Genomic DNA, 27,550 nt, shown 5'->3' with positions numbered 1-27,550 from the left:
ACAGCAGCTTAGACCATTCACCTAATTGACATGCTCCATTGTGAGCACAATTAGCTAATTGGGAAAGTGCCAGAAATCTCATGATATCAAACCGAATATTTAGAATAACTATTTTTATTTCTAATTTTATTTCTAAATAAAAGCATAAGACAAGTAGAAAATAGGAAAAGAGCTCAACAGAAGAACCAGTTATGTGTTCTTCCCAAATTCTCTTTCCTGTGAATTAAATCAAACAGAATATTTTCTTACCACTAAAGAATATTTGCATGAGATATAACAGCATTTATTTATTTAAACTCTGCTGCAGCATCCAGTTACACTAAGTGATTGATTTCCACACTTACCAGGGATTTTGAATTGTCATGTTCTGACAGACTCGCATTTTCTGCAGAAGATGCAAGTGAAACAGAATCAGGAGGAGAACAATATTCTGGTTTAAGAATACTATCTCCAGCATCTCGGTCTTGTGACTTTACAGGTAATGTCAAACTAGGAGTAGGTGTTGACTTAACACCTTCTTTTTCCTCTTCTTCCTCCTCACCTCTCCTTCTGAGTACACTGGTGGAGAGAGAGTATGTGGAGTCTGGTAGTGAAAACATGCTGCTGGTTAAAGTTTGAGTTCCTTTAGCTTTTTCCAATTCTCCATTGTATTTCTGAGCATCATCCATCTAGAACATAAATGACAGTATGGTAAAAATTGTTTTTAAAAGTTCTTAATCTTTCAGCAGTATATTTAACAAAATACTCCTCCCTTTCACACAGCTGCTAGCCAATACACTTAGTAATGTACTCACTACTAATTAACCCACTTTTAAAATAATAATTTAATAATATCAGAACAATTTCTGTGTCTCAGTGCTTTACTGAGCAGGCAAATTCTAGGCGGGAGTAAAGCTTCAGTTTCAAAGTCAGTGGAGCCAAAGAAATTTATATCAACTGAAAATTTTAATTTAACATTATTGTTAGACATTTCAGACAATTACATCAGACAAAGGCAGGTTTTCTGATAAGGAACAATAAGGAGATTTGTTAAAAGTAATAAAAAGATTATTCCACCAAAAGTATTTTTAGACATATTTCTAGAAGCTCCTTTAAGTACATAAAAACAAGTAAATATGTAACACAGATAAGGACAGAATTGCCTACTCTGTTAATACAGCCTTCAACAAAAAGCAGTAGTGCCTTTTGTTTTGTTAAGGAGATCATTAGATTCTACTGTTCAATGAGCCATCCAAGACATTCAACATTGACAAATTTCAGAACTAAAGAATTTTACCGTGAGCGACCGTGGAAGTGAGGAGATTCCTCTGGAGTGGACACCAAAAGGTCTTGGTGTAACCACAGATGTTAACCTGGAGGTATCAGTTTTCTGGTAACTTCTAGGGAGAGAAGCTGAAACCTGAGCTGACCCAGTTTGAGCATTCACCGAGTAGCGCATAGACAAAAGAGCTGAGCTCTGCTCTTCCGCCAGGCTCTTTGAGACAGCAGGAGCCTCACGCATGGCAGAGCTCTCTGGGTTTGGTAGATTCTCCTTGCTTCTCTGCGCAGCATACTGGGTTTTGCTGTCCTTAGTGCCATAGGAAGTTTCTTCCTCAAACAGGTAATCTTTCACTGTTGATCGTGTGGTGGGTGCTTTTTCTTCAGTAAACACATCATCAGTCAGTGAATATGCCCATCTGCCATCATATTTTTGTTCCCTGTAAGACAGAGCTCATTAAAATACCAAAGTGAACTGATGGACAGGTAGGACCTAAGGCTTTTGACTCCTAAATATTCACAACAGAGCATAATCTGAGAAACACATCTTTGATAAATTGAAATGAATAGCATTATTTAAAAATATTGATTTTCTAATATATTTTAAGTTCATCTCCTCACCCACACATACCCATTTTTCAACACTTCCATAATACTAAGGCATGTTACTGTCAAATTAAAAGGTTGCCACCAAGACAGCAATCTCTTTGTAAAAATAAGTACGTAATAAATTGAGCTATTCAAGTTGCATATTCTCAGAAATTCTGATTTTGTCAAGAAGAGAACGTAGTGAAGGCCACCTGAACCACATACATACTTCTGTTAGGGTGTCTACTCTCTTAAAATGCCATACTGCACTTCAGATAACAAATTACAGGGTGTTTTTCTTTAGTTATGTTTTTGCTATTCGTTCTCACCAAAAATGAGCAACAATAAAAGAGATAACCTTTACCATGTAGTTTTCAAATTCAAGATGCTGGCAATATTGGACATACAATACAGTTTGAACCCATATTTTCCTTCAAGAGACTATAGTTGCTGTCCTCATAAATAAGACAAAATATTAAGATTTACCTAAGCTTTCTTTATAAATATATACCTTGTGCATATTTCCTTCACCTCAGCTATTCACTCACTTAAAAAAAAAAAAAAAAAAAAAAAAAAAAAAAAAAAAGGAATCAGATTTAGTACTGTAATACTCAATTTGCACTTTTCTCTCTTCAGAGAGTCTTGTTCTGTAAATGCCTAGAGGCAAAATTGGGGATAAAGAGGAAAACAAGTAAAGAAGTTTACAGTTCCCTGAGATTCATAACAGCTCTGACTATATTTATCCCCTGTTACAAAGAGAATGGCAAATAAAACATTAGAGGGAAGAGAAATAGTTAAGCTAATCCAAAAATAAAAAGGAAATTAACTAATTAATTTTCTATTGTTTTAAACTCCTTAAAGTGCAGACAAATACTGACTTCACATTCATTCATAGCTGAAATAAAGAATCACAGAGCAGAACTGTTTAATATTCTATGAAAACAATGTGTTAGGAGACAATATTTTGCTCTTCAATTGCCTAGATTTTTACACTATAATTTGGAACTAAAACTGTTGAGATTTCTAAAGCATCAGTTGCAACTTGCAAGTAAAAACCGTTGAAGAATTAAAAGGAAAATAAAAGTCAGATTTAAGTTCTACAATTTAATACTCCCATTAGGGTAATTACCTTTCCTGCTGCATTTCTTTCAGTGGCTTACTACTCCTATCAGAAACTTCAGAGGCTCTCCTTTCTATTTCTTCTCTTTCTTCCTTTTTCTTTTGCAACTCTGAAGTGAAGCTCTTTCTGCGATTCTTCCATTTTGCTAGATCCTACAGGAGTCACATGGTTGTATAGAATCAGATTTTCTCAAGATTTTGCAAGCCCACTGAAACATCCCATCACATGCTACCTGGTGCTCCAATTTTACTTGTATGTCTGTATCAAGGCCATTTTTTCCATGCACTTTCCCTCTAATAGATAAGTGTGCTTTTTTTCCCCTTGACATTTTCAATTTTGCTCTAAAATACATCACGCAATTACACAGAGTTGAAAACAAATATGATAGCATGTGAATTTATTGGTAGACTTTGGACGTGGGAATTTTTTTAATCATTTAAATTTTCTAATTGCCAGTATGTTACCTTGATACATTAGCTTGAGAATATTCTAAATTCAAAGCAAACAAAAAAAAAAAAAAAAACAAACATAGAAATAGATATCCTATGTCTGTAAAACCACAATGCAAACTGGCAATTTTTTCCATGAAATACCAGAGCTAGTTAAGGAAGTACGGAATTTTGGAACTGAGATGATTGAGATGCACTAAACAAACAGCTATAAAGTGCTTTCTTAATGCTCTGTTTTTATTTTCAACCTTTACTTGGTAATCATTAGTAATCACAGATCTTAATTAAAAATAAAAAGAAAAGGTCTTCAGATAACCTTACAATCTGTGCAATGTTATCATGTTAGTTTATAAGCTAAATTTAAGAGAGAATTATTGGGGAATAGAAGCCTCAAGAATTTGCTCAAGGAAATACTATTTCCTTCTTTTCCCAAGGGATCAAGTACTCAGACATTCCAAACATTTCATTAAAAAAAAAAAAAAAAAAAAAAAAAAAAAAAAAAAAAAGTATTTGCAAATTTCAGACAATAAATGAAACTGTCCTAAATTTTATGTAAGCAAAAATGAAGCCTGCAGACTTTACTGTAATATCACACTATATACAAATCGTATCCTGAAACACTGATCAGAAACTTGTAACTTAATATTAAACTTAATATTAAAAATAAATTTCAGAGATTAAGAATTATTATTTATCTTAATATTAATTAAGAATAAATTTCAATTCTGCCTTAAACAGATAATCCCCTCTCCCAAAAAACACTCATAGTTACATGAAATGCATCAATTCAGAGCACAACCACGAGTTACCACACATGCCAAAACCAGTTTTCTGGGGTACTAAACGTTGGCAACACCCAGCCCTTTGGTAGGACACATCAGGAGGAGTGAAAACTAGTATTTACTTCTTGCCACTTTAGATCTTGCTCTTGCAGCTGTTCTTTTATCTTCTGTAGTTCTTCATAACGGATTTTGCGCAATGACTGCTGCTCCTCTGCACTGACATCATTCAAAGATTTACTCCTAGAAATCAAAAAGTAAGAAGTATATTCAGCTTCATAACATCTCAGCTACAATCACAAGATTCACAAGTGAAACCTTCGAGAGAAGGAGATTTCTGTTAGTACAACTAAGCATTCCTAAGTGTTATTTTAAACAGAGCAGGAAATATACAGGCAGCTGAATGAGCAAGACTGGGTTGGGACCTACTGCCAACCCTGAAGTCAGTAGTTGCATATTTGAGCAAATAAATTCAGATTAAGGAAATTACCAGCTTCTGGCTAACAATTCCCATTTAATTCCTTATACCTACTACTACTGTTTAAACTTCTTTACTGACCTTGCTAACCTCTTTTGCCTAAAAGCCTTCCCCACTCCCCAGAGCCAAACTTTCCATTTCACTTTTCAGCAACAGCCTTCGAATCTTCTCCTATTCTTTCATTTCTTAGAACAATCATAAAATCAGGTCAGTTACTGATGCACATTGCTAAAAGAGAAAAGTGATTTACTGTTAAGTACCCAGATCAATCATGTTACAGGCCCCACTAGCCTACCATTCCTTCTCAAATCTCTTTGGTACTTTCAGTCTAAGTTAGGAAAGTCTACCTCAAAGTCATCATCTCATAATTTCTTACACATGTCAGCAAGTTTGCCCACAAACTCCTACTTACTAGTTCACTGTAAGCTCAATTCCTCAAAATTCACTTCCTTCCCAATACACCTGGCTTCCAGCCTTTGCAGTTGTCTCTCTTATTCATCCATTTAAATAGAATAACAAATCTTTTTGTTCAAGTGTAGGACAAGACTCCTACTCATATTTGACCTCAAATCTGAGAGACATCTAGTAACATGCATATGTTTTGTCAAAAGGCTCTGTGCCTTTTGACAAAAAGAAAGGTAGATTTCTGATTATTGTTTTTCCTCAAAACACTTTCATTTGTATTTATCCAGACAAAACTTAAAGGATGGAAAGATATTAGGATAAGTTCTAATACAACTCAAAACTGCAGCGCTTCTTTGGTATGACAGAAAAGCAGGTTAAAATAAAGTGATTCATCACAGGGCCTTGCTCTAATCTTCCACATACCAAGAGAGCTCTGAATTAACAAAGAGTCTCTTTCACTTCCTCCCAACAGGCCCAACTTACTTATATTCATAACATAAGACTTCAGACTTTGCCCTCTAGAAAAAAAGTCTAGGGCATTAATTCATTATCCCTGTTTGCTTGTTTATTTTCTGAATGGGAAGAATGCCAAATTTAGCAAAAATCCTAAGGTCATTTTTGCAGAAACTCTTTCTTATGCAGTTCTCTTTCACAGTTAAGTCATACCGCATATAGAAATGGCTTAGGGTAAGCATTTACACCGTCCCAAGTTCACTAAAGAAAATTTATATGACAAGGATTTCCTTGTTTTTTACTCAAGTTTCTATACCTGCACTTGAATTTCTGTATCTGCTTGAAGTAAATTAGGAAAATCTAGACCCAAATAAAATATAACCTAATTAAGGGTACATGTTAATTTCTAGTCTACTCTTAACTTCAAAGATTTAACAAGTAACTGAGTCTCCCTTCACTGACATCTAACTTCTTCAGGAACTTTTTGTTTCTCCTGGCAGCCTGTAGTCATTTACCAGGTTTTGCCTCTGGGTGAAAAAAAATGTACAGATGAATAAACATACAAACTGATATTCATATATATGTTTACTTTTTCTTTCCTCTTCAGAAAATATAGAGCACCATGCTTAACTAAATACTTCACATGCCATCACGCATGTAAATGGAAAATTTCTCTTTGAGCCACAGTAAGCTGTAAACAAGCTTATATAAGTTACCATAACTTAACATGGCACTACCCAATCAGTTCACCACTGAGAATACAGTAATTGCAAGTGTAAAAAAGTCCATTAAATATTCAGAAAGCCCATCACTTTTATTAAAAACTTCAGACAGATAACCCTGAGAATACTCTGTTCACATTATTTATCTACTTATTTACTTTGGTTCAACTCTAGTAAGACTTTACCTTTGGTTAAACTCTAGTAAGACTGTACCTTGTCAGAACAAATTAGTTGAAATAATTCTCAAGTCTTACTAGAGTTTGTATTACCATCACAGCCAAAATGTGCAGTGCAAAGTAATAAACAATAGGTCAAATGATTTTGACACTCATTTAAACTATCAACCAAATATATTAAGTAGCAATTTTTACTCTGGGAGTCATTTGATATTGTATTGCAACCTATTTCAAAACAACAGTTTTTTCAGTCATTCCCATGATACACATGCAGGTCATTAACTACTTCCAGGATTTTAACTGTGCTGTTTTTGAAAAGAAATATTTACTGATCTTGCTTTACATTACCTGAATGCTTTAGAGCCCGATTTAAATATAGAACACCATGTACTTCAGATGGAATAAGATATTAGAGCTATTTTCAAAATGCCTGATAACCATAACTAATACAATCCTAGATGTCTGAGGACTTTTACGGAAATACATAGCTTTTAGTCTTATATTTGTTATGTAAACTGCTCAAGCACAGAACAAAGCAGCATGCACAAGTTGCTTCTAGCAGGAGTTTTTAGCTACCGTGCATGCATGCGAATTTAAACAAGAGGCAAAAACAGCGTCATGATCTTTCAAGCTTTTATGAACTTACCCTTGCTCATCAGAAAGCTTTTGAAACAGTCTGAGAAATTAGAAACCAAAAAAAGAGAAAAGATTCAGTGTTTTGCTTGAAACTCATAACAACATTCATATGAGCAGCACACCAGCACCCTCACTAAGTGAAGGGGAAACTGTGAAAGCCTGAGGATCAGCCAGCATGGAGTAGCACATTAGCGATCTCACACAAGTCAGAAGCACATCAGGACTCGCATGATGTGTAAATCAGGCAGAAAACTGACAAAACAAGTCTGCCTGTAAGTTTTCAGTGCTTTCAATTTAGAAAAACAGCATGAGTAGAGCCTTGTTTTAATTCTGCATCACTTATTCCAATGCTGCCAAACAGCACATTTGGAAGATACTCATTTCAAGAAATGAAAATTAAAGTCATCCCTGAGTCCTAACAAGAAGCCTGGCTCACAAAGGCTGTTTCCTTGCTTATTCAGCCATCTCTGATGCTAAATACAAGTCATATATGCAATTGATAAAACGTCCTATTTATACTTTCACACATTAACGGAGAATCATACACATTCCGTGCGATTCAAGGATTTTTAGCATTCTTGAATATGAGTATTCTACTGAATTAATGCTTAGAATGTGAAATTATTTCAAGCGCTTCAGAAATATTCCTCAGTGAAGCCTGCACTTTGTTAACAGCATAAACCCTAAAAATTAAGTATGATGACATCAAACTACCACTTGCAACACATAAATATCTTAGCCACAAAGTAAGAAGGCACAGCTGGTGGAACTGCAACTTGCAATGCCGTATTTTCAGAGCTAAGGAAACCCCTCCAATCTTCCAAAATACAAAATTTGAAGAGAGTTAGGTAGGTGTTTAAAAGACTTCAGTCAGAGAAGAAAAGTGGGGATACACCAAAAAAAGGATTAGAGAGAAGTATTAATCAGGACTATATAAGATACAAAAGCAAAGGAAAATATTGGTAGAACAAATATGCCACCATAGAATTAAAAATTATGTGGATGCACATCTTGCATGCATCATGACTTTGGATGGGCAAAGGAATACTAATATTTTTTTTAACCTCTGGAAACATCTCTAGACTGCAGTAAGACAATTTATAAACATTTTTAAACTCAGGTGCAAGCAATAATATCATAAAGTTCACCTCCAGAGTTTGTCATGGAAGCATCCATATGTCTCAAAAGTTATTTTCCCAATTGCATTGTGGGGGGAAAAGAAATTCTACCCCCAATAGCCTTTTGAGTAATCAGCATTCCTGCACAAGCAAGGATAGAAATCCATATAAAGCTGTGTATGAAGAAACTATTGTGCATTTTCTCTGGAATTGCAGAAAATCTGAAACTACAAAAACTATCACAATTTTTGTTGAAAATATGGTATTGCAGTCATAAGCTTCTATTGAAAGCAAACAAAAAGCTTGTCCAGAATGACACAAACAAACTGCAGATTTGTACTCTATGAATGGCTTAGCACAAGACGATACTTTTCTGGATGGAAACAGTTCAATTAACTAAAGCAAATCCGTGCAGGACACAACCTGACCTCTCCACCATCTGACGTTTCTTATGTCTAACTTTGCTGGCCTCCCTGATCGCTTCCCACTTCTTCCAGTCTTCTTCACTGCATGGACCTGGGATAAAGTTTACTGGATGCATGTTGCTTCCCACTTTCCAAGATTCAATCTTGCGTGCCAGCATATCGTCCCTCTTATGGCGGGAAGACGGCGACAACACTCTACCACTCCTCTTTCTTTCCTCAGGCATTGAATTTTTTTCAAGTAAACATAGAAATTTGGACCGGATTTCTTCTGGAAGACTCCAAGGATCAGGAAAGAGCGCAGGGTGGTACTTGTCAGGAGCACCTGATAAAGGCACTTCTTTTTTCTGAGAGAGGATTTTACGAAATATCATGTCATCTTTTTCCAAATCTGGAATCACAGATTGGCCTTCCCGAGGTTGCAGAATTATTTCACCCTCTAGAGGAGGCTCCTGCTCAGAGAATTTTCTGAAATACTGGGGATCCTGGAGAACAACGTGATTCATATGGAAGGCCCCAGTCTTGCGAACAAACAAGTCATCGTTTTCTAGATCTGGGTATGGATATCCATTTTCAGCATCTCCTTCATCATCACATCCTGGTATAAAGGAAATATTCTTTCTACATTTTATGAGCCTAGGGCCAGAAGTAGGATCAATTTTGGTCTTCGTTTCAGAAGACAAGTAGTCAGAGTATTTTTGCAGGGCCTGAAGTAACAAAAACTGACTGAAGCATATAAAACAAAAGGAAGGAAGTAAAATATCATTAACTAGTAAAAAACAAGCAGATCATAATGTATTGAGATATACATTTGTTTTAGATTTGCAGTATCCTGAGCAGTACAATTACACCACTTGGCATTCACCACCACTAACTAGAGCACAGTGCACATCAACCAATGTAAAGGTAGCAAGACATACTGACTTGCCAGTAAACAGCACACTTCATGCTCAACAGACAAAGCCAGAAACCCTATAAATCATGTTATCCTTTCACATTCACAATTTTCAGAAGATGACCAGCAACCTACAGCTATAGTAGAAAATAAAACAATAAAAAAGAAGCACGACAATCACAGGATGCAGTTTAATTTCATTTAGCTGTTGCATATCCAGACATTTCTTTTTGATGCAAGAAGAGTACAACTCATGCAGTGGTATGAACCTGGGCTGGTCAGAAGCCTCCAAGATTTTTCCTTCTGTAATCTGTGACAATGGGCTTCCCACATATTCAGCAGTTGGCTTATAGTTTTGATCCCTTCTGCTACTGCTATTCCATTCGAAACTTGGTCTTGACTGGTTAGCAACAATGGCAGAGCTTTGTTTGTAAGCAAAATTCATATCCTCAGAATCTGATTTCTTTCTACTGTCCAGCAGCACAAGAAAACACAGGGAAAGAAGAAAAAGTGCATGCACTTAGTAAAATGCATAGTGTCAACAGTGCAACAGTTGTAATGAAAATAATATTTCAATTATTTTCCTCAAAAAAAAAAAAAAAAAAAGTTTTGCACACAGGAGAGAAACAAGGGCATGCATAAAAACGCACCTGAACCCTTGAATCTCTTTATACCAGGGTTTGAAAGAGGATTTTCTTATTTTTTTCCATAGCAATTCTTCTTCTGGAGTCCAAAACTTAGGAAGAAATTTGTCAAAAGGAACCACTGTATTTGATGCTGAAGAACTTAGCTTGCGAAAATAGAGATCATCTTTCTCAATGTTTGGGATGACTACTTCTTCTTCCTCATCCTCATCGAAATACCCAGATAATTCTGGAGAAATGTTAACTCCTGGTTTGTTTTCCACTTTAGTATCCAACTGCCTCTGTCTCCTCTGGTTACTGTTCAAAATACCCAATCAGTTAAGATATTTTAGGAGAAACTTAACAAAAAGAATGCAAAAAAAAAAAACAAAACATGCTTTTTGGCTCAGGAGTTCAACCTTGTGAATAAAGCAAATTAGTTCTCAATTCCATCACTGCAGTACCAGAAATAACAAAAAAAAAATGTTAAATTGTTATATCGGCATCCTATCACATCTGACAAAAATTTGATAGAAAAGGCACAGTAATCTATCACCTCTGTTAAAATGCTGATTAGAAGGCTAACTTTGAGTTATCGATGGACTGCAATTTAGGTAATAAAACAGTTACTCGATCTTGGATTAGTATCTCTGACCTCAGTGGTTCAAGCACTGCAGCTAGTGGACCAGCCGAATAGTTTTCTTGTGAGCAAGATTTAGGAGAGTCATTGCGCAGCACGAAATGATGTCCAGGTGCAGTAGAGCTTACAGGGCTCTTTTGGACTAGAAATCTACGATTTGCTAAGTCATCCATAACCAAGTCGGGCATCCTTTTTCCATCTTCTGAATCAGAGCCACTGTCATACTCATAGATCATCTGCAGGGAAGCTGGATTTGTAAGCCCACATTCTGCTCTGCTATTTTGGCAGGAAGCTATGGGATTCCTTTCACGTCCACTGAGGTTGACCAAAACAGGAACAGAATGAAGACAGTGAAGTCACACAAGATGAAACCCAGGAACTGCCCACTAGTCTCAAGTGTGCACACTAAGAAATTGGACAAGAGAAATTCATCACCACAGTTTGGAAAGCTTTAATGAGAAACTAAAGCTGTATGTCTAGCTCATTCAAGACTTAAGATCATTTAAACCCCCTCTGCATCAAGTATGACCAACATCAACACAATCAGTTTTTTGTTTTTTTTTGAATAAAGTGGAAGAAAGTCAAGCAGACAAAGAAAATAACAGGAAAAATTAAGTTAAAAAACAAACAAACAAAAACCTAGACAACCACAGCAGCCCCTCCCCTTCACTTAGAGTATTTTGTTTTCAATTGTAGCGACAGCACCTTTTTTTCATTCACTAATAAACAAAACATTTGTTAAAAATATAAATGAAATTCTGCTTTACAAAGACTGCACACACCAGTACCTTGAAAATGTTCCATCTAACTCTGTGTAGACAGGGCTTGCCCAGCTCCTCCTGTTGTCCTCATTCTTCTCTGTTCTTTTCTTCCTTAGGGGTGCTGGCATATATGCTGGCTGCTTGTTTTTAGTGGGTAAGAAGCGATTGAAGTCAGTAGCAGGTTTTGGTTCAATTACAGAAATCCTTCGATAGGACCTGTCGTCTTTATGGGAGTCACGCATCTTGAAAGGCAGTTCTGAGTCTGTGTCACTATCACAACCTAAGAGAACAGAGGAGAAAATAGATGGCACAAATGTTATTCTCTAGGTAAGAGTTTCTATCTAAAAGTTACATTGAAATATCCTAAAATCAGTTTAACTGCATGTTTGAGATATTTTCCCTGCAAAGTTATTGAACTACTGATAGGACTGTAGGTAAGGTAAGGTATTTTTAGAAATTTGTTCTGAGGCTGTGATAAGGTCCGTTAAGCTGAATTTGGTTTGCATGCTCATGCTACATACATTCCATTCTTTCACTATCACTGCTGCCTGCAGGAAATAAAGCACTAAACTCTAAACTAAAGAAATAAAAGAGCAGAGAAGTTTTTGGTTTGTTTTTTTTTTTTTCTCCCTATAATTAAAAGCACATTTGCAACTCATGTTTACTATCAAAACCAACTTACTAGCAAAGAAAAGAAATACGCTAATCTCAGCATATTAACATCCATTAGAAACCCTGGGTACATATCACATATGTAACATGGCTATATATGCTGCTTTGCTCAGATCAGAGGTGCTGTATGTGATGTATCTGGTCCAATAGTTTTAATTTACACAAAAGGAATAAAATCCAAAATCACTGTTTTTATATTGTTAGACTACAAGTTAATTCTGAATTTTAAATCTGGAAGAAAAAAAAGGCAGGTTAGAGCGGAGCTATAGGGAACTAGTGTCACAGATCTTCTTGTTACCTTTTTTTCCCCCATGATAAATTAAAATATCAAAAATAAGAACAACTATTCAGTTTTCGACCTAGGTGGGAAAAACACTGGTTATGTTGAATGTTCACAAATCAAATGAAAAATATAGATATATGATATATCCATGATAGGAACAAGACATTTTTGAAACTGTTGCAGTTTCAGGTGAACTCACCAGGATCTGAATTCTTGCAACTACCCTTCCTGAAGTATAGGAAAATAGCCCACATGGACACACATCCTGACGTGACAGTGGAAGCATGATTATTAACAGCCCTTCCTAGTAAAATTCCTGTGGACATAGCTTTACTTCTATCAACCGTTAAAGGTCAATATTTGCTTTAGGAAAACACAACCCATGGCAGTTGCAAAATTAGAGTTGCCTTCCAAGTCACTTAAAGTACTGGGCACCTGTAATACTAGGTCCATACACTGTCTTTTCCCACTCTCATAAGATGTGTTTATGAAAGATTTAAAAGAGGAAAACATACCTTCACTGCCACCTTTCAAGGTTATATCTGATGAAAAGCTTGTGGAGGACCTTGAGCCAAGAGAGTCCAAGCTATCAAAAGAATCGTCTCTTTTGTGGCTTGCTGAAGATGGAAAAGGTTCTCCTCGGTCCACGTACCAAATATCACCGTACCCACTATCCCTGCCACTTCTGTTTAGGTGGCTGGACTCTTCAAGTGCCTATGGGAGTAAATTTTGAAAGATCCTTCATGATAGTTTAAAGCAGAATATTATTAGTGAATTTGCACTCAAAAATTTTAAAAACGTGTCTTGACTGCACTAACAAACTTACCAACGTAAATCCCAGAAAAATAGAAAACCTTGAACAGATGAGTTAAAACAAATTCTTAAATTTCCCTCATTTCAGCCAAACAGAATCAAGACAAGGCTTATTCACAATTTACCAACCAATCACAGGGGATGGGCTCTGAATTTCTTGATTACATTGGTATCGGAAGAACCAGGGTAGGCTAAAACTCATTCTTTCTACATAGCCTTTGACAGTAAACAAAAAACAAGAAAACACTGTGATAGTAGTCTCCAAATTAAGACTAAGATTAAACCACCAAGAGATTATTTTGAGTTGTAGAGTTGCAAAGTATAAAATCGGGGTATTTATTTACTACTTCTGATGTTTTCCTTACCTTAGTCAATGCTTGCCCTAATAACTTCTCAAATGCTTTAAGATTGAGATATGGACCATTATAGTGAGGGTTACTTTGTGCTTTTCTCCCCAGCCAATATAATGTAATCAAAACCTAGGAACATAAAACAAACAAAACGAAATATGAAGTTCACTTGTTTCCTTCTCAACCAGCATTAAGGCATCTCTCCATGTTACTGAGAGATTTTCCACATTTAAATATAAAAATCTTGTTTACAGTGTTTGCTAGAATTTCCATCAAAACCACTTAAAGTGTTGTATTATATACAGCATAAAGCAAGTAATCATGTGCAAGTGCTGTTTAATTACTGTATTTATTTGAAAAATTAAGACCCATAGAAACGACCATAATGTGGCACTAATTTGAATGAACAGCTGAAGAATAAAATAAGAACAATAATGCCATAAACAGAAACATCAGAAATATTTTAAAAATATATTTAATCAAAATTAGTGAGAAATTGTTTCAAATAGCATTGAAGTAAGTGTCTTACGTTTTTCACTCTTCTGTTGGTCTCCTCCGGTCTGAAGGAGTGAAGGAATGAGGAAAAAGAAAACAAAACAGTTTTAAAGTCTGATTAAGTTTAGTTATTATTCAAGATTTAAAAGGTTTGAAGCCCAATTAGAAGCTATATAAAACATAAAACTATGACTCTTCAAAAAAAAAAAAAAAAAAAAAAAATAGAATAGCAACACACTTCAAATTCTCAGGCATAACTATACTATTTTAAGCATTACAGACAAAGCAAGAAACCATTAAAGATTCTGATTTGAGAACAATTCAGAAAGGTTCCAGGCTCTTTCAATTAGGTTTCTAGTTACCAACAACAACATGGAAAACAAGCAAATATCTGGACAATATACTTCCTATCCAGGAAGAGCTTCAGATCCATGTGAAAGCAAAGTACTTTCCCTCCCTTTGTATTACATTTTTCAAAATATTTAATGGATAGAACATTTCAGACTAAAAAAAAAAAAAAAAAAAAAAAAAAGGCACCCATCAAGCACTAGCAGTAATTAGGGTGAGAGGATTCGAACAAAAAGGTGTGGAATTCATATACAGTGGCAGAAAGATTTACAAAGAGTTCAAGATTCAGACCTGTGATGCGTCAGGTCACATATTTTACTACAGGGTTTGGTCAGCATAGACAGCAGTCTTCAGACAAACAATGCAACTCGACACAGTTCACACAGTCTCTCTTTCCTCTCTTTCCCCATGTTTGAAGAGAGCACCTTTGCACTCAGTACTGATGGGGTGGTCATGCCCATCATGAAGAAATCAGGCAGCCATGAGCACAAAATCATGAGATGCAGCTGACCTGTGCAATGACACCTCTCTTAATGTCAAATACTTACATGTGTAAGTATAAAGACCCTCCTAAAATACATTGCTGTTGTAATTTTTTTTTATTTTTTTATTTTTTATTGAGCATTTATTGGAGAAATGTTTTGTCTTTTATCATGAGCATATGGATTTCTTTTCGAATGTACGTGCTATGGCTGTTACCTAATGTGTTGATTACAGACAGGCTGGTCACTAAGCAGAGAACAGAAAATTGCTCTCATGAGGCTGTATAAACTCCACAGTGTATAAGCATTATACTTTTCACATCTGATGGAGAGTATTTTCAAGGTTTACACTCTTTGGCCTGAAGGCTTAAGGTCATTAGGACAGAATTTCCTTCGTTATTTGCAATTATAAAAGCATAGGCCATGCATACCCTTGCTAAGAATGCCTTAAAATTTTCTTCCAAACTTTAGCAGTCCAGTAAACAGTGAAAAATTCTGCCTTTAGTCACTATAGGCTGCACCCCGCTGGTCACACCAGCTTTCAGAAGGAAGCTCTGAATTGAACATGGTACCCACTTCTGCTTCTCATGAGTTCTCTGCAATCATTTATATTGGTCATTTGCAACATGAGGAACACTCAGCTGTTTTTGTATTTTTATGTATCATCTACACTCAAACAAAGCATGAACAGGCCTGCATACTCAGGCTACAAACACTGCAAAACTTAAGAACATTCACATCAACTAGTAAGCATGACTAAACCCCAAATGCAGGCATAGAAAAATTTCACACACACGTACAGGAGACAGTGGTCCATTCGCATGCTTGCTAAACTAACAACAGAAGCAAGCTGTCAAGTTGTTTATTCTTAGCAAAGCTTTTCCAGTTTTGTAATTTACATGCATTACTACTTTATTTCTTCGAGCTATGCCTGTTGGCCTCTGATCCTTTAAGCAATTTGTTTTGATAGGTAAAGTCCAAACATAAAAACCAGGAAACCTTCTGCTAATCTAGAGCAATCAATTGCTTATTTACATAGGTATATATTAATTCTTCAATAGCCCTTACATAAAGGGAAAAGAGGAGGGATTCCAGATGAGTAATGTATAGTCCCAGAATCCGCACAAATCCAAAATCTATAGAATTGTTTCCACATACAAAAAAAAAAAAAAAAAAAAAAAAAAAAAAAATCTCAACAAAGAAATCCAATTCTGTTATCTTACTGGAATGCCTTAAAAAAAAAACTTATTGTCACCTTTAGTTTTCACAGCTGCTTCTCTGTGAGGCACGCAGCTATCAGAAGATGCAATTTGGATCCACTTTCTGTCTTTCTCTGAGTGAAATAAGAACCTCATACATCTACATTGTGGCCAAGCTCACAAACCATGCCTGAGCTATGCATGCACAATCCACTGCTGGTGTACCTTCATCAATGCAATTAAACACCAATCACACACTGGAAAATTCTAAAAAGAAATGTGATATTTTAATTCAAAATGATGATGATAGAACTCAGCTGGTGGAAACAACAGTCTTTATGAAATTAAGGGTATTATTCTGGCTTGAATAAAAGAATGCCATTGTGCTGTAACATACGCAGGCTGCTGCTTTGCTGAAAGCTGCACCTTAAAAACTATCTACTGAAAGAAGCATGCTCCTGTCCAAATGACAGTTCCACACTGTTTACTAAATTTCACTAAATTTCAAAAATTAACCTCTGCTTTCCCAAAGGTTTTCTCTAACTATCACCTTCACTACTAGCAACTTCACTAGAGATGTCTGAACTAAGAAAGAGAAGCTGCTAAAGAGAACAGTCAGCACTGTACAGAAATAATTTTACTGTGTGCTTCATCTGATCCCACTAGTCTCAATATTTTAGCACTTATTCTGAAGTTCAAAAGAAGACTGGGTTACCTAATTTAACTTCAGTGTCAAACTCCAGCTAGCACAGAATTCTCAAGTTCAAAACCTACAGTTTCTCATTCATGAAGCACAAACCTTAAGTATTGGCAGTGGTTTCAGTAAAAGTTTACAAACAACTTCAAAATTAACCACCCTGGAAAATAAATATCAAATGCAGCATAGAAGTCTAAAGGCCACGAGATAACAAACTGTGGGGGATATTTTAATAATTACGAAGCATAACTGTACAATTCCAAGTTGAACACTGCTGCAAGGATGTGAAATAACCACTCATGGAGAAGTAATATCTTCTGTGTAAATCATCTGAACTACGTCAATCGTTTAGCAAACAGAAAAAAAGACAAATGGGACAAAAATAACGTGCACTTGTTAGTAGATTATATGCTTAGATACCAAATACCTTAGTTACATTTGAACAAAATGCACATTCACCAAAATAGTTTACGCTTGGTCAGCACTAGAGGATGAATGCTTCTCTAATAAGGACCACTATATAATAAAAGAAAGGGACGTGGCAATAACAGACTGAGCTGCAGCTCAAGGAATTTATTCCCAGTTCCACTATTTGCTCAAGGTTAAATAGCAAAATTAGTCACTAAGGCCCCTGCCTGACAATACAAAGGCTTTGGCAGCAGCTCTACCTTAAGGATTTCCTGATCTCTCTTTCCCTTCCAGCCGTTTCTGTTTGCTGCCCTGTGATTATGCCAACACAACTCTGATTCACACTGTGAATCAGGACCAAAGAGTCAATTTCTCTGTTTGGGTTTTTCTAATATGCATTTCTAATGCCCAAATTAACTCACTCATCTGATTTACAGCATGCTCGCACAAGTGAGCATGTTAGTATACAGCTGCAAGTCTGGCACATTGCCATACAGGAGCGGGGAAGGGCCTGGTGAAAGAGGAGCTTGCCATGCCAACAACCTAAGAGACCCCAGTGATGGCAACCCAGCCAGAGGCTCAGCCTGCTTCCTGGACTTCTGCCAAAGCTCAAGTTTGAGGCATGAGGCTAGCTTCCTATTATTTCAACATACTTTGAGGTATTCTTAAAAATAAAAATTGTACAAGACAGTCATACAACTAACAGTAGCAAGCAGACTGTAATACAGTCTAGTTGATTTCTTAAGGTAACTACTTCCAGAAAATATCCACTGGAAATGCTAACACCTGTATACATATATTTTTCAGTGTCTCCTTGCAGTAGAGCAGTGTATTTTAGGTAGTTATGTTTAGGTCGACTTATTTCAAAGCTTTTAATATATATACCCAACAGTTTGGATTTTGTTTTCCAAACTTGGATCCCTGAGATCCTAATACATGTTAAATTCTGGAAACTATCAATTAGTAGCGGCAGATCACTCCCATACTTGACTTAATGTTTTCCAGAGAGAACATCAATGTGGGGCTCAAGAAGAAAACCAAGATACGAGATGTCAGTACAATTCTGGAAGATTATTTTGTAGAATCCCTTTAAGAAACGATGGCTTTCTGAGTATCTGCTTTTAGTGTAGAAACATTCTGGAAATGTAGATATGGATTTAAAAAAAAAAAAAAAAAAAAAAAGATATATCAGAGTCTTCCCTTTCCCTAAATGAGTTATCTGCTGAAAAGTAGTAATGGGTCATTAGAGATAAGAAAGTTCTGCATCCATTTACAGGGAGGAAGAAGGGACAGAGACACTCCCACTGATAGAAAGGAATGTGCCAGTGACAAATGCACTGTGCCTAGTGCCAAACCCTGCCCTTGGTGATGAATAGCCCAGAAACCCCAACAGCTGCCAAAGCTATCTGTTACCCATCCCTTCCTCCATGCTACATATCTTACTAATACAGGAATTCACAAACAGAACGCAGATTTCTGTGTCAACAGAAGTATTGGTGTTCTCCTTCTGACCTTCTAATGACCAATGCTGAGGTTCCACCACCCAGATGACCTAGGAAAGACTTGGCCAACCCCTGCTTTAGCTCAGGAGCAGCCAAAGCCCTCTGCCAAGCTCCTCACCAAGCTCTAGGCACTGCAGCCCGACACCGGCACCTTAACTTACGTGTCTGAGGAAGACTTTGAAGGGTTCGAAGGATTCTCCACCCACTACTACCAAGGTATGTCACGCAGGAGAGCAGCACCGTCCGTCCAACTAGCAGCAGGCTTGTGCTAAATTTTAACCTCTTTGGACACCTACTCAATTGCTATTAATATTGCCGTTATCAGATTTCACTGGATTCCCACATGCTGCTCAGAATAGAAAGGCTTCAATGGACGGCAGGACCGCGGCATGGGCACAGAGACACGAGGACATTCCTCCAGCCAGTGCTTGTATTCTCAGCAAACTGATATTCAACCTTGAGAGCCACCGCTCACTGCTGAGATTATTGGAAACAAAATGATCTGGTACTGCAGAAGCACTCGAGAACAGCTTTGGAAAACACACCTTCCTACTTGACTGCTCTATAAATACAAAAAGCACATGTACTTTCCATAGCAACGTATCCACCGCACCCCCATGCCACTTACATTGTAACTGTATACAGTGTCAGGTGTAAAATGATGGCAGAAAGCGTTTCTCCATACCCCTACGAAACCAGCAACATGCAGCAGGGAGCTCCGCCAGCCCTGCTGGCAGAGTAGCCTGTCCCCAGCCCGCACCTTCACCTGCTAAAGAAGGGGCTGGGGGTGGGAAGGAGGGGGGGGATGCCCAAGAGGGGAAGGGCAGAGAAAGAATTGGGCAGGACAACACCCTCCGTGGGAACATGGCCTGGTTCACTGCCTCAGAGCCCAGCCCATCACATCACCTCAGAGAGCAGTGCTTCCTAGCTGATCTCACCCATTACGCCAAGCTATTCTTAAACCTCTTATCAAAACAAAAACAGGCACTTCTAGAAATGTGCATCAGCCCCAGCAAGTTACAGGACACTCATATTATCCATTTCCTCACGCTCTTTTCCTACCCCTCCCTGGGTGGTCCATCTCTGCCAGCTTCCTCGTAGCTCAGCCTAAGCCACAAGCTTCCCCAAGGAAGAAACTAATAGTAGGGAAGATGAGATACCAGTCAAATAAAACCAAAACAATCCAAAACAATAAGACGACAAAAAAACAAAACAAGTGCCAAAGGAACAAGCCTGTGCTGAGGAACCTGGTTGATAACCCCCCTCAGGTCAGGGGCTGGCAGGGAGAAAGGGAGGGAGCATCACTGCAGTAACACCTCCAGAGAAAGAGGAGGCAGAGAATGTGAGCAGGCAGCTCACATTCTCTGTGTGAGCTTCCTGCTCATATTTTGAGGTATATTAAAGAATTTTACAGCATTTGTAATAGTTACTGTTGCTTTGTTGACTGGTCCCTTTTTGCATGGTTTATCTACATTAACTTCGCTTGCACTGTTTTGAAGATCTCTCCCTTGGTTCTCCCATACCACACTAGATCATTTTTGTGTGAATTTTGAAGATGAATTTGAAAAGAAATCCATATTGGAACTTATGCTTGTGTTAGCTTTCTTTCCAAAAGGGTTAGCTGGTGTTTCTGTAGGGTCTCACTGAATAACAAAGATCAAAGTAGGCAATTCAGTGAGATCCTGTGAGTTTTTTGAAATACATACAAGAATACACAAATGTACAGTTGTTAACTAGCACAGAAATAGTACTAAAAGATACAGAAAAATATTCTGTATGAAGCATATTATTTGCATTAGCAGAACTGCAGCAACCATGGCAACTCAGTATTATTTCAAGACAAAGCCAATATTCACTTTCTTTACTGCCTGATGTGACTTCACTATTATTTAATTTAATGGTTCCACAATTATTGTCCTTTTTACTTTCACTCCTATATCCCCTCTTCCCACAGAAGGATTCTAGTGGTGATTTTACAGAACAGTCCTCAGTGCTGACTCACTTATTCCTTCTGAGTACTGCTCAGATACTGCTGCACCCACTCAGGGTATGGATAAACAACTCATTGCAAGGTAAGTTAGGGTAAATATTTTCCATGTACCTACTACACCATAGCAACTGCCTGTGTGCATTCTTACCCAGGATTAATACAATTGTTCAGTTAGGAAGAAGCATTCAATGGTGGTCCCTGATGGATTGCTAGGAATTGGCAGATGATACATTTTGCTCACTGAGACAGATTTTTCATACAATGGCCTGGGTTGAAAAGGACCACAATGATCATCTAATTTCAACTGCCATACTATGGGCAGGATCGCCAACCACAAGACCAAGACCAGGCTGCCCGGAGCCACATCTAGCCTGGCCTTGAATGCCTCCAAGGATGGGGCATCCACAACCTCCTTGGGCAACCTGTTCCTGTGCGTCACCACCCTCTGTGTGAAAAACTTCGTCCTAATATCTAACCTAAACCTCCCATCTTAGTTTAAAACCATTCCCCTCTATTTTTATAACGTATATAATCAGATGGGGGGGGGGGGGGGAAGAAAAACAAAACAAAACAAACCTACCTTCAATCTCCTGCCCTGCTTTATGCTCAGAGAAAAAAACTGTTAAACATAATCCTTTATTTTTGCATCAAACAAATAGGCTGTGATGCACAAACCTGTGCATAAACAAAATAGTATACCAATTTTTAACACCCAACTTCAGGAGTTTTCATTAACTTTGAGGGGTGTCTGTAAACCCCATGCATATACATGATATATATGCCTATATATATATATATATATATATATATATATAATGTAATTTATACATGATATTCAGCAAAGAACGTATTAGCTGACAAAAAAAAAAAAATGTGACTGGTAGTAATTTATACTGAGTATTGCTAAACTCATGTCTGCATTCATGGTGAGTTTCACCACTGCAAGGAGGTATTTACTTGGTTGCTGTTCTAATACATACACAGAATACAATTAAACACATAGAAGTGAACTGCTAAAAGCAAGAACTACACTTTCCCCATCCATCGTTTGCAAATCAGAGGTGGTCAAGACTTACTGTACTCCAGTCACCACCTCTTCAGGGAAGCCAAGAGTAGTAATAACAGGTAAGCATACAAAAATTAATTCATCTTTCTGAGAGAAGACAGGTAAATGTAGACTGCAATCAGGGCCCCTGCATTTTGGGGTATGTGGGAAATGCAGGAGCTGAAAGTAACTTGAACATATTTCTGATGGCTAATGTTTTCCTCTACAGCAATTCAAATGTAATGCTGGCAAAAGTATTATATACGAGAACAAAATTTATTTAGCATTCTAAACTAAGAATTCTCTGGAAAAATCTCTGGATGAATGATGATGTTCAGACTGATGGACTGGTTATCTTATTTCAGATGTCTGTATTATGCTTTGGTTAAGCTACACAGGAAAGGACATGCCTTTCGCCAGCCACTAGGTGAAAAGAGGCAGCCAACTCAGCTATAAAGGCCAGACTTTCCCATTCCTTTGCACTTCAAAATAACTAAGCCTGCAAAAAACTGAAGCAGATGAAATATCCACTAGCTTGAACAGTCTCAATATTGACACGAATACTGTCGATCCTTTAATGCTAGCTGAGGACAAAATCTGAAAAAATAATTGTGTTAGTGTCAACCCCAGCCCCTCTTTTTAAGTTCAAGCCACATTGTTAAAGAACAAATACTTCAGCATTTTAAAGGGGGATTACTAAAAGCACAGCTTTTGGGAAAATATGCTAGAGCTGAGATTTTGGAGAGAATTCAGATTATTTGTAGAAATGGAAGAGTGAAGTTCAGAAAATGGATCTACAAGGTAAGTGCAATTAATTCCATGATGAACATTTTGGAAACAAGTTAAAGCTATGTTGGAATTTGCCCATAAGTAGAAATAAATCACTACTGCATGACCACATCATTTAGTTTACTAACCGCGTTTGGGATAAAACCTTTAAAAGACTACTGGGCTTTCAGTGTAGTATTTTGGCAAATTATCTCACAACCAAATAAGAAGCACTGAAGAAATTGTAATGCTTCCTTTTTGAGATTTTTCCAGATTTTGTTTCTTTGAGTTACCCTAGCAACAGGGATAACAACATCACATAAAAACATGAGACATGGGATGAACTTGACTTTTCTCTGCCAACGCCAGTTCCCTATTAACTTGAGTTGAAGCATATGCACCCAAAGAAGTGAGGTACCAAGATCACAGAAACATCAGTGGTCCTTAACATTTCCTATCTTTTCTTGATTTACCTTCATACGGAGAGGCAGAGTCAGATCCAGAAAAGAAAGCTTCAATTAACACAGTCAAACATAAATTTATTCAACCTTATCAGAAATAATTCTGGAAAAGAATATAATTTCTTGAATCAACTCTTCCAGAAGCCATCAAAAACAAGGCATAATAATCAAGTTTGAAAGTGCACTACTCAGCAGAAAATGTGCCCTGTTGTTTCAGGGAGCAGACAAGATTCAAGGTGACCAAATACTTTCATCCCTAATTGCCACAATTCCCATCTCCTGTCCTGAGTTCCTGCAACACATTCATGTTATGGAGCTACTTAAAGATGTGGGTGTTAACTATTCTTTGTTTAGGTTAGTTACAACTTCAGATTTATTTCTGTCATGTATGAAATGACTAAATTCAATTTGTTGCAATCAATATCACCAGATAAGTGTTTGCTTTCTGGAGGATAAAGAAACTGTCAGCCCTAGTGGACAAAAGTGTTTTAAAGCTACTATAAGCAGCCAAGTCAGGTAGAGGCTATTTTTAAACATTTGCTCAAAACATTAAACTTTTGAATCAGGTTTTCTGGCCAAGTTTTTAATGTTGGAAAAATGAATCCTTCTTTGCTGCAAAGTGAGAGAATGGGTAGATGTCCAAATACTTGCTTTGCCAGAATGTTAGAAGGTCTGTGTGGGAGGCAAAAAGGAGGTGGCAAAAAAAAGCTAGCCTAACCATATAACTCTGAGGCTGGAGAATTTATATAATGCAATATTCTGAGCATCCCAACCTACTGAAATCAAATGTGCTGGAGTTTCTGTAGTACAGTTAGAGGAGTTTGAAAATACAAACTTGAACAAAATTAATAATATAGGAAAATAATCCTAGCCACAGAACTGCCACAGAACTGTACATGATCTCATACCATTGCTTTTCACTGGTACCCATAAAGCATGTAATTTGTAGCATGAAACTGATGACTGAGCAAAAAACTTTGATTCACTAATTAAGACACTACCAAAACGCTCCAACAAGCTATTACAACTCAATCTGGTGGCAGAGAGGGAATGGAACAAAAAGATCCAATTCTGCTCCAAGTGAGGCCATGGCAATATTCCCAACATTTTTAATGAGTGCATGAGTAAACGCTAAATTAGGAGTCTTCCTTCTCATGAGAAAAGAGATACTAATGTATTAACTCTTGGAAACTACAGTTCACTGTCTGCAGAATTTTACCAACCGTCTGGCCAGAAGTAGGCTCCTTAAAACACACATGGTGGCTGTAAGCTATCCTTCCCAGAAGTCACTCAAACTGCAGAGCCTGGATAACAAAAACAACCCTTAATTTCTGGGAGGTTACTATAGAAATCCTTCACCCCAAAATCCACAATTCCCACACAACTGGGCAGACATTTTGATCCAGAGAAGGTTAGCAGAAACCTGAGAATTCTCATCTAGGGATCCATGGCTTCTGCAGATGAAGGATCTCCCTATTAGCTATGAATGCAATCATTATTGCATTTAATCATTGCAATGATTATTTCAGACTAAAGATTAAGCTGCAACGTATGTCAGTGGCAACAGTGAGCTACAACAAGGCTCAGCTTCTGAGAAAAGAGTCCACACATTGCATAGCAACTGCTAATCCACATCTGCTACTTTGGAAATGTCTCCAGAAGCAGCCATTTTCATCTTAGGTTTTTAGTTCTCTTTGAGTTTAGAAGTCCCAACAATAATACTGCTGTGACAACATAACTGTTTTCCAGTTCAGTGAAAAGCCAAGTCCTCATTATTCTCCACTGAGAGTTAAAATATAGAGAGAATGAGAAAGTTGCTAACCTACTTGCAACAAGAAAAATCACACAGGTTACAACTGAAGAAGAATCACACAGGAAGCCAATTCAGAAGGCTCATTACCAGGGTGCACAACGGAATAATAAGACTCAGAATAACTCCAAGGTCTCCAATTCTTTTCAACTCCAAACTAACAAAACTACAAAAGTTAGTTAACCAGAACAATGAAAGAATAGCCAGTAAAATCCTCAAATGAAGAGAATAAATAAGTCTCTGCTGATGGTTTAGGAGAAGGTTGTTGACTCAGAGATAGTATATATGAGTGATAAGCAAATATGAAGATAATACTGAAGATTGCCAGATGGCAAATTGTTGAGCCATGTTATCCGCACAATGCTGCCTGGATATGAAGAGCTACACTACACATTTTTGCAACATGTTTTTCCCCTTTCTTTCTACATAGCAATACACAGGTGGAAAAGGCTGCTATGAAAAATATGGCTAGAGTGCTCTTTACATATTATTCTCCCTACACGTGAGTACAGATGCAATTCGTGCTCCAATGTATCTACTGAAGTCTGTATCTTTAAGTTTCGTAAGTATTCTCAGTGGTTTTTAGCAAGTGAAAGTACGGAGATGCAACAGCCATTATCATCAAGGCAGTATTATTTATGGCAGAGTACAAGTCTTTTAATATACTCAAAAATAGCATATACTGCAGTGTAAGTTACGTTATTATAAAAATGAGTCTTACATAAACCAGTTCCATCAAAAACATTTCATGCTACAACAGACCAGACATCTGTTGGATGTTAATTTATTGGGAGACACTGATTCAGAAGTATTTTGGCAGTCAGATATTTATTGCTCAGTCAAAAAAAAAAAAAAAAAAAAAAAAAAAAGATTACAAACTACAAACGTTAAATCCTCTATCACACTTCCCTTGGACAACAGCACATTGAGTACATGTAAAAGTATGCACCTCAAATTTTTCGCAGATAGGAAAGAATCTGTGGAAGCTTTCCCCAGGGAAAGAAATCCAGAACCGCAGAAGGAACTCTGAACAGAATGTCAGGTATGTAACTTTTAATAATAGTTCATTTAATTACACAGTTACCTAAGCTTCTTAAGAGGTGGAGGAAAAAGCACAACAACTAACACACACAGGACAGGTACGCAGGTGAATATATTTGAGTTTTCTGTATAATAAAGTTACCAACCAAATCCAAGCAATGTTTTATGAAGAAAAGCTGCCAGGAAAAAGAACAACAGATTAAAGACATGAGGTGTCATCCTCTACAAAGAGAAAAATTCCCATCAAGAGCACTCCCTAACCTCTTTTTAAGCAGTGACGCTGGAATTTTAGCACTGATGAAGACTGATACAAGCATGGAAATCAGCAGGCTATGCGTGAAATAAGTAAGACTTTTAGTATACATGAGTGCACATATATTTAAATATACGCTGTGCTCAATTCTACTGCATAAAGTCTTAAATGCACTCATTTTGAGTGTTTAACCAACTACCAACCCATCTGTTCGCTAACATGCTCCTCATCTCACAGCAGTATCTAGAGATGAAAAGTGCTTTGAAATTATGATTTTTTTTTTAAAGGCTTTTATTTTTGCTAATTTCAGTTTGCGCAGTAGATTCTGCATTTCACATGTACAACCAAGCCTTAACTGAAGTGCTTTCACAAAAAGAAAAGTGACCAGGGAGTAACGCCAGTGATACGACAGCTCCAGTACAATCATTACCAAAATTAAACCAAAAAGCAATTTTCCCCCCATGAACACAACATTGTACACTTTTTTTTTTTTTTTTTTTGAAATTTTAGAATGAGCTGCAATTTGCTTTGTTTAATGAACCAACATTTTCTGCCTTCTCTCTTCTACTGGGCCTTTAAGATGACCATCTACATCCAGTTTGCCTAACGCTTTTCTTTGTTTCCCTACACTTCTGTGTGAATCATCACTTACAAGCTATTATTTCAAAGAACCAGACACTTTCAAATCCTGTCTACAAACAAACTTCAGTTATATCCTCCACCATTAAGAAAAGTACAACCTGATTTTTTTCTGATAAGTACCTACTAATTTTTTTCAATATAAGGGTTGGGATGTTACACGCCTTAATAAGGAAATACATGAAAACCTCTACAACTACCTTTTGTAATACCATTAAAGAATAACTGCCACCTGTCCTCTATTTCAAAGCGTGTACTCTGTGGAGGCTGACCCTGCGTTGCTGTTTGTTTTGCAAGTTGCCTGGCAAAGAAGCCTGAGCAATGGAGAACAAAACCAGAAAGAAGCCATCTTCATCAGGTATCCCATTCCAAAATAGCTGGAGAGCAATCAAAAGACTATTCCAAACCATAGAAGTGGTAGCATGTGGATCACCTACAGCAAAGGGACTTAAAACTGAGGCGATGCTACTCTCTCTTCATTTACAGGAAAATGCAGACTAGGATATTGTACAGGCAAATATTGACCTTAATACACTAGTTTTGAAATTGAAGGCAGCCCTTGAAATTAAAAATACATTTACTAAGAAGTCACGGTACCAAGAGCTGAAGTAACCTGAAATAGTTAGCTGGAGAATCCTCTCATGGCTTGAGGTAGAAAAAAAAACACTATTTAGTAACTTTCCTCCACCACTCTCACTGCTATTTAATTCTGCTTGTGAGGAACCTTGTCTCTCCTGTGTCCACAGATGCACAAATAACAGGAACATGTTCC

General features: G+C 37.2%; 1 protein-coding gene across 1 annotated transcript in view; it reads right to left on the bottom strand.

Annotated features, from left to right (window-relative positions):
• LMO7 (LIM domain 7) overlaps positions 1 to 27,550 on the bottom strand; it is a gene marked incomplete at both ends in the record, with an annotated part of 128,132 nt that overhangs the window by 29,010 nt on the left and 71,572 nt on the right. The window contains 13 exons of the mRNA XM_079549527.1: positions 345 to 668; positions 1,277 to 1,697; positions 2,975 to 3,117; positions 4,319 to 4,436; positions 7,074 to 7,103; positions 8,610 to 9,329; positions 9,768 to 9,968; positions 10,149 to 10,439; positions 10,777 to 11,076; positions 11,550 to 11,802; positions 12,993 to 13,191; positions 13,656 to 13,769; positions 14,170 to 14,200. Of these exons, the coding sequence (XP_079405653.1) occupies positions 345 to 668; positions 1,277 to 1,697; positions 2,975 to 3,117; positions 4,319 to 4,436; positions 7,074 to 7,103; positions 8,610 to 9,329; positions 9,768 to 9,968; positions 10,149 to 10,439; positions 10,777 to 11,076; positions 11,550 to 11,802; positions 12,993 to 13,191; positions 13,656 to 13,769; positions 14,170 to 14,200 (3,145 nt within the window). The remainder of the gene's footprint in view (positions 1 to 344; positions 669 to 1,276; positions 1,698 to 2,974; positions 3,118 to 4,318; positions 4,437 to 7,073; positions 7,104 to 8,609; positions 9,330 to 9,767; positions 9,969 to 10,148; positions 10,440 to 10,776; positions 11,077 to 11,549; positions 11,803 to 12,992; positions 13,192 to 13,655; positions 13,770 to 14,169; positions 14,201 to 27,550) is intronic.

The sequence above is a fragment of the Tetrao urogallus genome, assembly GCF_951394365.1.
Source record: "Tetrao urogallus genome assembly, chromosome: 1".
Taxonomy (NCBI): Eukaryota; Metazoa; Chordata; class Aves; order Galliformes; family Phasianidae; genus Tetrao; species Tetrao urogallus.
This window is presented reverse-complemented; position numbering and strand designations above follow the sequence as displayed.